General features: G+C 37.1%; 1 protein-coding gene across 1 annotated transcript in view; it reads right to left on the bottom strand.

Moving 5' to 3' along the window:
* plxdc2b (plexin domain containing 2b) overlaps nucleotides 1-15,836 on the bottom strand; it is a 73,412-nt gene that overhangs the window by 12,510 nt on the left and 45,066 nt on the right. The window contains exons 3-9 of the mRNA XM_048184728.1: nucleotides 11,010-11,156; nucleotides 10,302-10,371; nucleotides 8,583-8,705; nucleotides 8,096-8,214; nucleotides 6,549-6,648; nucleotides 3,286-3,381; nucleotides 2,892-2,973 (exon numbers count right to left, since the gene is read on the bottom strand). Coding sequence (XP_048040685.1) covers nucleotides 2,892-2,973; nucleotides 3,286-3,381; nucleotides 6,549-6,648; nucleotides 8,096-8,214; nucleotides 8,583-8,705; nucleotides 10,302-10,371; nucleotides 11,010-11,156 — 737 coding nt within the window. The remainder of the gene's footprint in view (nucleotides 1-2,891; nucleotides 2,974-3,285; nucleotides 3,382-6,548; nucleotides 6,649-8,095; nucleotides 8,215-8,582; nucleotides 8,706-10,301; nucleotides 10,372-11,009; nucleotides 11,157-15,836) is intronic.

Genomic DNA, 15,836 nt, shown 5'->3' with positions numbered 1-15,836 from the left:
GCACAATGGGCCTTGGCTGCTCAGCATTCCTGGTGTCTGCCGAGATACAGTCACCCTTACTCCATATCCTTCAGCAATTCCCTATTCTCCATTCATCTTTTTGTGAAATATTATTTCTTTTCAGTTCAGTACCATTCACCATATACACATTCATATCAGCTCTCTCAGTTTCTTGCTGAGATATTGGGCTCAGAAAACACACATCTGCTTCACAGGTGGTAAAACAGCCAGTTAATTTTATGTGTGCATGTTTGTATGATATTTTAATTTGGCTTGTCACTGTAAACAAAAATCAAAGAATCCTTTTCTCTTTTTTTTGATGATTTTATACAAGAGTTGATATAAATGCACAAAACAATTAAATAAACATGATAGAAATACATTAATCTATCTAATAAAGTAATATAAACTGACAGTCTTTGGAAACTGTGAGTCTTAGAACAGCATTTTTTACTCAACTCTTGAAATGGTGTGGGTGAGAGTCGGCAAACATAAGGCACTGCTTTAATCACATGACTTGCTCTTTGGAAAGAAGCACCTTGACCAATGGTGGCAGGGGGCACTATAGTGTGTGTCTAACTGAACGCTTTGGATTAGAGATTTCATGACCCACGAACATTAAGCAGAGCTCTGTTAAAAGCTACTACTGACTGGAATACACACACACACGCACACACACGCACATCAGCCTCTATGGGCCAAAGATGTGGCACTGAATACAACCGCTGGCCTTATGAGGTCTATCATATACTATGATATCAGTTATCATATTGATAATATTTTAATGTATTAGTATATTGTATATCGATATTGGATATCTCATTTTATATGCACATTTCCCCATTTCCCTAATGATTAATTAGGGAATTTTTAAAAATACTATCAATATTAATTTTCATACTGTCCATTTTAATGTTGTAATGTGAATTCATTTGTAGTATTTGTAGTAATTATCAGTTTATCAGGCCAGATTTATATCAGTGCATGCATTCCTAGGGAGAAAGTAACATGACAAGTGACGCAATACAAAGCTTTAGAAGTGACCAAAGTACAAAATGTACAAACTAGATTTCAAATGACTTAATTTAGTAAACAAATTTGTGTAATTTAATTTTATAGCTTTGCCATGGTGATTATTTCTGCTTTCCTTTTTTCTCCCAATCAGTTACCCTGAGCCCCAATGAATCATACAGGGAAGACAAATTAAAGTGAAATATATCTGTCTGGATTTGAGGTTGCCCATGGCGGCGGCCACATCCTTCGTCAGCACTTCTCCAACCTTTCATAATCTCATTTACATGTTAATGACTGTAAATGCAGTCAGCTCAAATTTATTCTGATACAGTAATAATCTGACCTTGAGGGTGAAAGAATGCTTTTCCAAGTATGCACAGCTAGGTTTTTGATGCACATAATCCTTACTAATACACGCAACTGTTAAAAGTAATTTCATTACTTCAGAGTAATGAAATATGAAAGATATTATGTGAAACACCCTGCTACAGTATGACACTATTTTGTTCTGTTACAGCTTGTTTTGTCTCTGTGTGTGTGTGTGTGTGTGTGTGTGTGTGTGTGTGTGTGTGTGTGTGTGTGTGTGTGTGTGTGTGTGTGTTTGTGTGTGTGTGTGTGTTAGTCAAATGCATCAGACTTCATCTGATCTCTCTAAAATCAAGGGGTAAATTGTTGATAAATTGCATTGGGAGGATCAGACTGTCAGTTATTAGCTTAAACCAACTGAGTTACCTGCATTTACTGCATCATTAGCCTGCTCTCTCTCTCTCCCCCCCAAAAAAATGACTTTAATTACAGTGGCAATTTCTAACTCTACATTGTTTCCATAACCTTCAGCCAAACAAAAATGGTTATGCATATTAATGAAGTCTGAATTTAACTCCCTTGTCTATCAGCAGAAGATTCAAGACTCAGTGTTACTTAATTATGCAATCCAGCTGGTTTAGAAGCAGGTTTCCTAGAGTGGATGGAAAAACCAATCCCCCACTGACATTGAAAGATGTGCTTGTGCTTTCCATCATTATGTTACGTATGTAATGATTCACAGAATAACAAATAGCACTAGAAATGCTACAGCTCAAAAAATGCGTGCAGCACATATGCACTTGATAGAGGGAAAAAAGTTAAACTCCTCTAAAACAGGCGAATTGGCCTTTTTCTCTCTCTGCCAGTCAAAGACCAAATCTCACAATAAATGCCAACTGGGATATTATATCCCTGAATCCCTCAGAGTATGTGTATGCATGCGTGTGGGTGTGTATGTAAGTGCTTGAGAATGAGAGCGAGGGATTGAAAGAGTAGACAGATGGAAGGATTGCCAGGAAAATAAAGTAGAAGGAGGTCGGGTGTCTCGGTCGCGTCTGTTCTTTGGTATGTGATCTACGGAGAAAAGCTGTCTGGGTTTGGGAGGTGAGAGCCCGGGCATGAATCAGCAGGAATGTGACTTTATTTTCCCTCTTTCTCACTTTAAGGGAAAAAAAAAAAGTCTTGGTATGAAAGATTCTCTGCCACATTGGAAGCAATATTACTTAGAAAAAATGCACAGCAAGATGCCAGAGAGATTTCATTAATGGTTTACACATGATGTTTACAATTCGTTTCAATTTTTTAGGCCATTTTTATATACAAAGGCAATCTTGTAACATCGTGACTGCTGAATTAGAAGTGGTGAATTATCTCCACACATCTTGTGAATGTCTGTGTTGTAAGTGCTTCTGTTTCAGCAACTGCTGACAGAACTTGTAAAATGTAAATTACTCCCCTTGTTCATTGCACCACCCCAAGGAAAGCGGTCCGAGAACCGCGTCTTTAATTCCAGTAAAATGAAATGGGAATAATGGAAAGAGAGACTGATGAAGGGCGGTTTGTTTTCTCACCTATTGAGCCGGTGACACCAGTTGCAGTTGAAGTTAATCTGTGAGGCTATGCAAGAAGTGCAGCTTGTGAATTGAAGACATGCTGTGAAAGAAAAAAAAGAGATATAGAAAATGCCTCAGCACAGAATCAATCAAGAATAGAGCAAAAGGCTAATCGAACAATGAACTGGATTTTCATATGATTTGTGAGAAATGTTGAGTACAACAGTCTAATATAAAATAAATAAATATTGTAGATAAGAGGTACAACAGTATAAGCCTCTATTAGCTATAAGGTAATACATATTTATGATTTTATGGTAGTTATCAAGACTATATGTGTGTGTGTGTGTGTGTGTGTGTGTGTGTGTGTGTGTGTGTGTGTGTGTGTGTGTGTGTGTGTTCAGTGGCTTACTGGGTAGCGGCAACATTTCTACAGCTGTGCTGTTGGTAATTTTGGTCTTTAACAGCTCCACTCTGTGATACTCATAGATAGTTTTTCTCCGCACATCTAGAGCCACACAAATACACATTACAATTAGAATCATTTGGATTGTTTAAACTACTGTAGCTCAAGTATACAGAGAGAGAAAGAGAGCAATGGTGTTTTTCTTTTCCACATTTAAAGTACTTTCATCCACCTGATTTTTATTGTAAAAGTGGGCATGGCCATTTTTAATGGAAAGGTGTCAACCACTTTCAGTTAATTTAGCTTACAAAAACAGTCCGTTATGCTGCTTGATGTTTACAATGTAGGGATGTTTCCTTCAAGGAGGCAAGGGCCTCGCCAAAAAAATTGATGAGAAAATCATCCAAAGTACAAAAATAAAACAAATCTTACTAAAGATCTTACATCTTTCAAATCGCAAATCTTACTAAAAAGTGTATAAATCACTCCTTTTTCTAAAGTGACACTGTCCAACAGTATCAGCAGCGGTTACAGTTACAAGCGGAGCAGGAGTCTCTCGAGCCCCTCTAAACCAATTGAGTTTTAACAGACCCCCTAAAGCATGCCGTCAGTTTGGTGGGTGAAATTAAGAAAGAATGGGTAAAAGTTACATGAGAGGAGGCAATGCCTCCAGTGTACTATGATTGGTTATTGTGCTGTTCACACAATAATCCCGCCTCTGATTTTTTGTGCACGTTCTATATCAGAAAATCGGTCTGAATTAATAAACAACGGTGTTAATGGGAAGACTACTTAAAAAGTAAACAACTCACTTAGATATCACCACTTTTATGTCATGTCCAAATCAAACTCGAAATAACTTGAAAACATGATCTGTGAGTTTTTTTTAGTGAGCAATCAGCTTGATGAAAATAGCCTAGATACATCCCGTGTCTGTGACCGTTGTGACACCTGCAGTGTTTACCGAGCTTTGATGACAGAAGATCTGAAAATAAGTTGACTATTAAAAAGAACAGATGAGAATTAGTTTACAAATAAAATGAACACAATTTGTTACTGCATTCTTATGGTTATTATTCTGGAATACATGACAAGATTTATACTTAATAAAAAGAACATAATTACACTTTTAAAAAGACAAAATAGAATTGTATTGGCTGTTGGTTTTATGAAAGTGTAAGCAATGTTTATTTAACCTAGAAAATTTGTCAGCATTAAGTGTAACTAGACCATGAATTTACATGTGCAGCCAAGAAGATGTCAGAAAAATCTTACAAGAATGGCTGAGATTTATTTGGAGTCACTTCAGGTGAAGACAGGTGTGTACTATTTCACATGAACTTGATGATTAGGTCATTCAGAACACAGCTACATACAGTATCCTATTATTAAAAGAGTGTGCGCATTTATGCAGTTAAGTTATTTTAAGTTTTTTTTTCTCTTAAATGTGTCCCTTTGGTTTTTAGTGGCATTGTATAGGGTGTAATTTTTACATTAAAGGTACAAAATGCATTTCTGTCAAAATTGTAAAAGAACTAGTAAAAAAAAAATTGTGGTCAGTAGAGATCAGTATCAAGTCTGAAACTGACAAAACTCACATTTGAGTGGACAACTGCATGAGGCAGCTGAGTGCACTGAATGCATGTAATGGTATCAAATTCTCTTTCCTTGAGATGTTTGATTTGCTGTAGTGAAATAGTTTGTGAATACAGTATATCTAAAAAAATGTTCAAGTAGTTTCAAAGAAGAGCTGTGTGTTTTCTAATTAAGTCATTAACTAATTAAGATTCCTGTCTTTGGGAACTCTAACATTTTTGACACAAAAAAGAATGTGATGAGTGAACTGGTTATACATACATTGGTTATTTAGTACTCGTAGTCTCTAATGGCATGACTTTTCAAAAGTTAAATGCATTGGCTGATAAACCTACACTAGTTTGATGTGTTTCATCTGAAGATATTTCAGTATATAATAGTCTTTGAGTTAAAGTTACACCACCCATCTTCGATACGCGCTGGATAAAATGTATGTACACGCTTGTATGGTTATATTGCAACTGCACATATAGATGCATGCAGTGAAACATCATCTACGTGACTGGTAGCTGAATTACCTAAAAGCAGTGAAATGGAAAATTGAATTAGAATGAAGAGAGGCTAGGTACTATAGCAAGTTTTCTGTATGTGTATGTGTGTATAGGTTTGATTATACTGAAAATCTCCTGCAAATTTAGTGAAAGACTCATGCAAATCATGTTTTGTTTTAACTTTACTGATATCTACAGGTTTGTTTAAGAGTTTGGGCCACCTCTGTATAAAAACACTGTCCTCTTTAATAGAATGAAACCAAAATGTGTGTATATGGCTTTTCATGTATCTGCCTCTGGCTGAATGTGTATGGTAAGGTAAAATCTGTCTGATAACATGAATGTGTGTCTGTCTGCAGCTGAGGAAGTAACTGTCTGACCTTGCTGAAACCTACACGGTTGGTGTATTAGCACATAAAAGAGTGGCTAAACTTTAAGACAGGAAATTGTAGCTTGTTCAGTGAAGGCTGTTTTTCTCTTCCTGTGGGTAATTACATTTCTTGCCCATGTGGTGTCACAAAACTCCTTGCATGCTGATATTGCCTGGAGATATGCATGTGTGTGTGTATGCATCTTAAACAGTGTGACCTGATGAGTCTCCAGATACTAATTAGTGAAAGATAGGCAAGACCAACGCAGGCTATTACCACTCTCAATCACTTCATCTCATTCTACACTCTCTCCTTCCCCTCAGAGCTGACTCTCTCTCGCTCATATTGTAACAGACAGACAGACAGAATGATGCAAATCCTGCCCTTTCTCAGCAGACAGTCACAAACAAACACACATACGCTTGGGAAGAATAAGCTGTCGTGGAAAATCATGAGCTTCCATTTATGATGTCCTGACAAGCAAACACCTCCTCTCCTCCTGTTCTCTCCCAAACTCACTCACTGCCCAACTCCAGACATATTTATCTGCTAAATTTGTCTCTCCAGTGCAGTCGGGTTTGGTCCTGCTGGGCTCACTGTTACTACAACATCAAAGACTTTTCCTGCTTGGCACACCAGACAACCAACAGACAGCTTGAGAAGGGAGGAGATTGGAGCTTTGAGATCATCCCAGAAGTAAATGACTGTCAGAACAAACATGCTGCCAGTTTTCTGATGGGCTAAATAGCACCTGTCATACAGAATACAGATGGTTTACTGGTGTTATGATGAATGCATCACATTCACTCACTGGGGATCTGCTGAATCTTATGGACCACCACAAAGGCATCAGACAGCCCAACCTTCACTGGATGATTGACAGAGCTGATCTTTGCTATCTGTATTGGGACCTGAAATAAAAGCAAATATTATTTATCTCATCAATCATCGACATGAAGAGGTGAATTTTGACAGCTATAGGGCCCTATTTTAACGATCTAAGTGCATGGTCTAAAGCACATGGCGCAAGTGCGCTTAGAGCGTGTCCGAATCCACTTTTACTAGTTTAAGGATGGGAAAAATGGTGGGCGCCCCCGGCACATGGTCAAAAAGGGTTGTCCTTATTCTCTTAATGAGTAATGGGTGTGTTTTGGGCATAACGTGCAATAAACCAATCAGAGTCTCATCTCCCATTCCCTTTAAAAGCCAGTTGTGCTCGCACCATAGCGGATTCACTATTTACATGGCGGAATTTGCAAATGGAAAAACCGAATGCTTCTCTAGCGAGGAAATGGATCTGCTCGTGTGCAAGGTTAAAGCCATTAGACCATCTACGGGAAAAACCAGATTCCACCAAAGCATTTTTATCTTTATACACACAATAATAATCTTTTACAATGTAATCCTTTTATTTTTAATATGTGGCATGTTTGTGTGCTGCTGCGCATCCCTGTGTGTGTAATAAGCAGAGTGTACGCGCGTTGTGCACCCACCTATAGGCGCATATTAGTAACGTGCCCTTTAAATAACAAAAAATAAATAAATAAATACTGCACCATTGACTTTAGACCAGGTTTCAGTTGGTCAATGGCGCAGTCTATTTCAGGTGCCCTTAAAAATAGTAACGCGCCAGCAATGTGCCTGAACACACATCGTTTTCAGACCAGCACGCCCATGGGCACACAAATGGGCACAAATGCATTTGCTATTTAAACAATGTGGTGCAGGATGTGAAAATGATAACTGCGTTGGGCTGAAACTAGCAAAAAGCTAGTCATGCGTCGGGCGTATGATAGGGCCCATAAAGAAAAAACGAAAGAAGATACGGAGTGAGTAGAGCAGGCATGGAGAGAGGGAGAGGCCTAATTGAGTTATGAGGTTTGAGGGCTGAATGAGCTTTGCAATAATCAAATAAATCTTAACAGCATTTCAAAGAATGCATTTCCTCTTCTGACTAGATGCTTACAATATTTCTTTATATATTTCTGTCAGCAAAGTTATACAAACATATTTTAATCTTCATTCATAAAATGATTGTACATCAAATTAATATTATATTATACATGAAATTATAAATATACATGTATATAATATAAATATTATGTCAATTTAAAATATTATTTACTAAATGATTCATGCATTTCATTTATGTCATATTTGACTGCACATGGTCTTAACCATATCGGTTACATTTCACTTTGACTTTACATGGTACTGTTTGTAAGTGGCAAATTGAAAATCACACAAACTCTGATGAAACAGGAAGTAATCACAGAAGAGCCAAGTCACACAGTGAGAGGAACAAATAGAAAACAGGATGAAAGGCATGAAGGAAGAAATGAAAAATATATATCAGACCTCTTTGTAAGCAAAGACAATTCGTCCATCACTGTGTAATGTGGCCTGGAAGGTGAAACTTCCTTGATTATAAGAATCCTGGAGATGGACGTGATCCCACTGGACAACCAAAGCAGTTCCTATAAAACACACACATACACATTCAGCTAATATTTAATAGCATAGCTTCTATACTTATAATAAAGGTTCCGTTTCTGTGCTAGTAGAGCTCTGTAATCAATATCATCTTGAAAGGATAGCATGATCTTTATTTGATTTATGGAAAGTCAAATCCAATTTTTTTGATAGGTGTCTGTATTTAAAGATTGGTAGGTCTGACAGATTTATATTGGATATTTCTGTACCACTATATATTTCCACTATATATTTCTGTCTCTCAGTTTCTCTCTCTCTCTCTCTCTCTCACACACACACACACACACACACACACACACACACACACACACACACACACACACACACACAGTCTATTGCCTCTGTCTCTTACCATTGTCAAAATAGATGACAGTTGAGTTTCTGGAGAGGCTGGGGTCAAAGTTTGCCATAAGTGGAGCGATATATTGTGTGGCTGTCAACATTCGGTGAACCACATCTCCAGTGTAGATGAAGCCTAAAAACACACACACACGCACAAACAAACAATCCAAACCATTACAATTCATATCCACGCATTAACAAAACCATTTAACATGTGATCTTCAAAATGAAAATAATATAAAAGCACTCAATTTGTTAGGAATAAAATTTTTTTGGCACCAATGTATGAACATGTGTGTCTCTTTCCTCCTCTAAATCTCTGTGCTCTCCTCCTTTCTCATCTATCCATCCTGGCAAACAGCCCTGGCCTGTCTCCAAAGTGATTAATACTCTAATTAGCCATATAAATGCCTCCTTCCATCCCACTCACAAACAGAGAGGACCTTTAAACACACATACATAATCTAAAATGTGTCTTCAGCATTTGTTTGCTTAAATCAATGCAAATCTTTCCACAGGAATTCAGCCAACCTGGACTATGCTGACCACCTCCACTTTCTGTAAACAAAGAGGATTCATTAAACTCAGAGCAAAACTCATTAAATTCAATTTAATACAAAAATTAAATAATTAAGTCAAAAAACAGGGTTCACTATTATTTGCATCACAAAACAGATTAACAAATGGAAAAAATATATATATATCATGGCAATGTGCACACTTAATAAATATAATAAAGTATTTAATAACTATATAAACTACTGAAACTTCACTATTATGACAACAGTTTGCCATTGCCAAAAACATATTTAAAGTATATAAGTATAAACAGCAAAAGCAAATACTGGCAGATACTTCAGTGTATTGTAGTACACTATAAAACAGTATGCAATAAAAACATCATTTTCAGCTGGTATGAGATGAGAATAGGGAGAACAATGTGACTGGAAAAAGGTGTATTTGAACAGGTTGGTTGCGTCAAAAGCTAAATTCACTGTCCTTGCTCTCCGCACCACTGTCCCAGTTACCAAAGGAGTTTCTTTTGTAATTGTGTCTGGCTCAACCAGACAACGGTGGGTGGAGGATTTAGCGCAAATAGGCTTTGCCAAAAAGATGGGCCATTTTGCATAGCTATTTAAATAGACAATCAGATTTTAATAATTTAGCAGTGCTGTTTACTATATATTATGTAGGGAGGAAAAGTACCTCAGACACAGTGCATGATTTTTTGCTCCTGAGAGAACATGGCTTCACTGGGAAATTTAGATCACTTGTGTTTCACCGTTTATAACCACAGAGTGATGACTGATGTAATTATAGAGAGAAATTATATGGTGGTTTTCTCTCTCTATCTTTCCCTCACTTTCACCGCTTCATCTTAGACTAATTCCAGCAGCCAGTGAGTCACATGAACCACGATCATAATAAAAATCCCCACACATGCCCTCATATCTGTAGCATGCACAGTCAGCCGTTATTAAGAAGAACCTCTCACAGCTGATAAAACACAGCCTGATCCTCTACAACACTGACTCACAGTCAAGCTCTTATGCCTACAAGCAAGAACCAATCAATTATATATTCCTCTGTAAGCTCATATAAATCATATGTTCTGCTTCAGCCATATAATACTCATATCGCATGGAGACAGGCAGACGCTCTCTTATGACCTAACTGAAAATCATTGGTTGTGCTTCAAACATCACGTAGAGGAGGACAGTTCACTTACCGCCAGTTGCAACAGTGATCTCTCGCAACAAATGTCCATAAAATGGAAAATCAAAGGAGAGATTGACCCGCTGAGAATAAAAAAAAGACAAAATTTAGCTTGCAATTAGAAAAATATCTAAACAATAAGCAGAATCAACATAAAATGACTACAGAAGGCTGTGAATAATAAAACATACAGCAAGTGTACATCCAGATGGACCCCGCAGACTCATTCTGTGGTCGACTAAAGCAAACATAACTCTGCTAATAAATTTGACTTCTGTCCTAAATCTACGGTGCGCTTGTCCGCTGTGGCTTCTTTTGTTTGGAAAGTGCAATGTGAGGATATCGCAGTCTGTTCCAGTAATGGGATGGCGACACACCAAAACCTGATCCCATTTCAGAGAAATGTGGCATTTGAGGATCGACATTTGGTCTATTTCTTTCATAATCCACACAAGCAAACAAACTCATCCAAAAACAACAGGTTTATGTTCACAATACAAAATGTTTGTATCCCTATACAAACTGTTGTTCTAGTAAGAAACAACAAAGTACTGTAGGATAAACGGCTGATGGAAAACAGTTACTGCTGAACTTGAAAGTTGGTCAATGGAACTACAATGGAAATGTTGGCATTTCACGTCAGTTGCATTTCAAAAGAAGTGTCCTGCTTTCTATGTGAGTGTGAATGAATGAATAAATGAATGAATGAATGTTGTCTTACCGCTGCTTGTCTGTGTGTATTAGACAGGATGCCGTGAATCTTCACCTTTTCTTTGTCCATCTGATCGATATTTACCCATAACTCTTTGCTCACAGGGTCACTGGGGCCATAAGTTTTTGAGGTGTAGTAGTTATGATCTGTGTCTTCCTACAAGGAAATATCAGACAGTCAGTCAGGAAAAAGAACACAATACTTACTGAGAAGAAAATCATACAGGTCTGGAACAGCATGATGGTGTGCATTGAAAGACATTTTTATTTTTCAGTGAACTATCCCTTTACAGTTTTTTTCGATTGCTAAACGACAGTGGGCACAACTGGAGCTACATGTGCAAAACTCTTAACTACAGTCTGCACTACCAACAGTCCCCTGAGCTAAACAGTTAACACATGGCTCAAAACAGGCTCAGTGCAGCCAAACACTGTGCACAACCCTCACTGTGATAACACACACTGTCACTCAGAACACACTGAGAGTAAAAACACTAGCATCAAACTCCAACACAGAAAATACAATCTTTTCATCTTTACAGTTTGAACAATTTCAGTGACTTCATACAAAGTAATATTTTCTTCAAAGAAAAGAGTGACATTCTTTCACATGATTTATTTACAGTTTTTTACAGAGGCTAGGACACATTTCTCAATACTTAGGTCACTTTTGCAAAACTCTTCACACAGTGAGCACAACAGAAGTCTATGTGGGCTACACTGAGGATCAATTATCGTTGCTTTGGCACAAAATGCATTGAATGACTACATCTCTCAAATTTCATGAAATCTTTTCTCACTCAGACACAACAACTGCCAAAACTCTGGCCAATTTGCACATGCTTACATACTGTTTTCAAAACTGTTAAACTTATGTTCAAAACAATAACATAATGCAAAACTGAATAAGACAGCAATTTGCTACATTTCTACAGTAATATTGTAATAAAATATATGCTGAATCTAAAAAATCAAATACTATCAAAGCAATTGGATGAAACTGAACACCTACACAAGCATTCGTTTTTCAATTTCATTATCATCCATTCAAAGAGGAATAATTTTGTACTGTTATGTAAACAAGGTTCATGTAACAAACTGCAGTGAATTATAAACAATAGAGATTGTCATTCTTGTTTTGTTTAGAAATTTTACAAAAGAAAACACTGTATAATGATACCTGATGTCAGTGTTTTTAGGTCAGTGTTTTATGACTGACAAAGTGTGTTTGCTGGGTGAACCTTTGCTAATGTTATGAAAGAATGAGTTGATTTGAGACATAAATTAAGTGTTTTGGTAGATTTAGTGCATTTTGAATGTGAAATGAACTGCTGTGCCAAGATGAAAGTTGGTTAGGAGAACTGTGTGAAGAGTTTTGAAAAAATGGCCTAAGTATTGAGAAATGTGCCCTAACGCTTGTAAAAAACTGTAAATTTTTAGAACATAACAATTCTTTAAGGTAAATGAAAATTAGCAGTTTGGTTCAATAGTCTGTAGTAATTTACGGAATTACAGTAATGAGAAAAAAAGGTAGAAACTAAAAGTACATACTGTAATTCAAACAAATAATTGAGGGACTAATCCTGCAAAATTGCAATCAGCAGTGTTTGAAAGGCACAAGGCTGAAATCTATTCTGTTTTGAATGTGTGGTTCACAGTTTTGACAGCAGAGTGTTAGCATTTGAACAAAGTGCTGTAAATCCACAGTGTTGTGCAGGTTGTGGTTAAAGTCATGGGATAAATGTGTAGAGTTTTGAAAACTGTGTTCAAGCAATGAAAAACAAACTAGAGTTTGGTCCACATGAACTGCTGCTGTGCAGACTGTACTTAGAGTTTTGCACATGTGACTCTAGTTGTGCCCACTGTCGTTTAGCAATCGAAAAAAACTGTAATAAACTATGAATAAACACCTCAACACAATCCATATTTGTTTATGGCAGGTTTTTTACAATCAGGGGCCATGAACCCATTCTGATTACAGTTTTTTTCGATTGCTAAACGACAGTGGGCACAACTGGAGTCACATGTGCAAAACTCTAACTACAGTCTGCACAGCAGCAGTTCATGTGGACCAAACTCTAGTTCGTTTTTCATTGCTTGAACACAGTTTTCAAAACTCTACACACTTATCCCATGACTTTAACCACAACCTGCACAACACTGTGGATTTACAGCACTTTGTTCAAATGCTAACACACTGCTGTCAAAACTGTGAACCACACATTCAAAACAGAATAGATTTCAGCCTTGTGCCTTTCAAACACTGCTGATTGCAATTTTGCAGGATTAGCCCCTCAATTATTTGTTCGAATTACAGTATGTACTTTTAGTTTCTACCTTTTTTTTCTCATTACTGTAATTCCGTAAATTACTACAGACTATTGAAGCAAACTGCTCATTTTCATTTACCTTAAAGAACTGTTATGTTCTAAAAATTTAAATAAATCATGTGAAAGAATGTCACTCTTTTCTTTGAAGAAAATATTACTTTGCATGAAGTCACTGAAATTGTTCAAACTGTAAAGATGAAAAGTTTGTATTTTCTGTGTTGGAGTTTGATGCTAGTGTTTTTACTCTCAGTGTGTTCTGAGTGACAGTGTGTGTTATCACAGTGAGGGTTGTGCACAGTGTTTGGCTGCACTGAGCCTGTTTTGAGTCATGTGTTAACTGTTTAGCTCAGGTGACTGTTGGTAGTGCAGACTGTAGTTAGAGTTTTGCACATGTAGCTCCAGTTGTGCTCACTGTCGTTTAGCAATCGAAAAAAACTGTATTACATCACAAACAAATACCTTTTCAGGTCAAACAAACACTCTCCCAAAAGAAAATATGAGCACACGGAGGCATGTTTACAATAGACTGAGCCAATCTCTTTGTTTGTATGTATTTTCAATGCTGACCACATATTTAGGAGGGACAACGAGAGGTTTAATGAACTTAGCATTGATCAGCCGTGCCTGTAGAGGTGTTCCAGCCTCTGCCTGGATAATATGACATCAAAACTGCAAAAGTTCTTTTAGCCCAGTTTTCCCTCTCCATTCACCACAACAGAGCTGGGTGATAGAAAGACGAGTGATTGAGACACAGGGCTTATAAGTGTGGATGTATGTGCATCATGTGTGCGAATGTACACATACCTGTGTACCTGGTATATCAATATCCAAGCAAAAAAGCGACACTCCAAAAACTTTGACATTTTAAATAAATGAACAGGTCTGCAGATTACATCTGCCAAGCAAATGGATGGAAAATCTGAGTTCCAGCAGAAACAAGCCTTCACTGCTGATTGGTAACAGCATAACACTTTGGACTGGGATAGAAGAAAACGATCAAATAAAGAAAAGAAAATCAACTCATGGAAATTGTATCCCTCAATTTACTGACCATTACAAGTCATTTTCTACAAGGACTGTCTTCAGTGATCCAATTATTAAAAACTTGTGGGTTTTAAAAACAAACCAAAATTAATATTTTGTCTACAAATTAGCATAATGCGTGACAAAAAACCCTTGATCACATGACCAAGGCCATGGGTGTGACATGATCATTCATGACAACACTGTGGATGACTCGAGTTTGAGTCCCAACCCGCAGTCCCGCTCCCCTCTCTACTCTCCTATGATAATAAAGACAAAAAGTCTAAAAAAAAGTTTTTAAATTGTGAGGACACATGTGCTTTGTGAGTACAAGACATGATGTTTGACAAACTACTAATCAAAAAGAAGAATACCCACTGGACATGACCCAATATCCTCTTAGACCGTTAATGAAATCGCCCCGGATTGATCTATTGTCGTTTACTGAGCAAGTCAAGGTTGTCTGTAAAACCCTATGAAGAAAACCCTTGATCATAGATGTTTGCACCCTGGCACTGAGAAATTCAGCATGGAACTATATGAATAATACAATCCTCAGAAAGAGAGAAATATTAAGAAGTTAAGAAGAGGTGAATATAAGATACGTAATCTTTGACAGTTTAATCTCGTACAGTGCAAAACAAGCAAAGTGACACAGACATAAACTAAAGCAAAAAGCCTAAACTAAAGCCTGAGGCCGTGCCATAAAAAAGCAATAGAAATTCAGGCCTTTGAAACACACAAAATAAAAAACTGACAGAAGTACTTTGTTGTATGTGAAATAAATGATGCACCTGGTGTATGTGTGTATGAATGTTTATACAGGAATGCGTTTGTATACAGGAGCTGTAGGAGTTCAAACACTAAAATTCCCTCACACAGACCTTGTAAAACAACTTCAAAGGAAACAGCCAGTGGACATAAAAATTAGCAACTACATATTGTATACACTCGCAATGCTTTGAAGAACTCATCGTGTGGGAAACTAATTCAATACTACAAAACATAAATTGTCTTTTGATGTTTTTTATATGGAAACAATGAACACATTGATCAGTGTACAACTGCTCTCTGTCTCTTTGTGCACATTAGATTTCTATTATCCCAGCCACTAAGATCAACTCAGACCAGCATGGTGTGCAAAACTTGGGTCGACTTTCTGATAAAGCTGGATGACATGAAACCTTACTGTCAAAATTCTGTCATCATTTACCCACCCACATGTCGTTCCAAACCTTTATGACTTTCTTTCTTCTGTGGAACATAAAGGAAAAAAATATTATGAACCATTTTGGATACCATTGACTTGCATTGTTAAAAAAAACAAAAAAAAACAACAACAAAAAAAACTAATATTTCAAAATATCTTTTATGTTCCATAGCAAAAAGTTTTGGAACGACATGAGGGTGAGTAAATGATGACAGAAACCAGCACACCAGCATCTAATTCTAAAACTTAACGATTGCTGGTGGTCTTTTGAGCA

This window comes from Megalobrama amblycephala, linkage group LG3 (genome assembly GCF_018812025.1).
Source record: "Megalobrama amblycephala isolate DHTTF-2021 linkage group LG3, ASM1881202v1, whole genome shotgun sequence".
Lineage (NCBI taxonomy): Eukaryota > Metazoa > Chordata > Actinopteri > Cypriniformes > Xenocyprididae > Megalobrama > Megalobrama amblycephala.
This window is presented reverse-complemented; position numbering and strand designations above follow the sequence as displayed.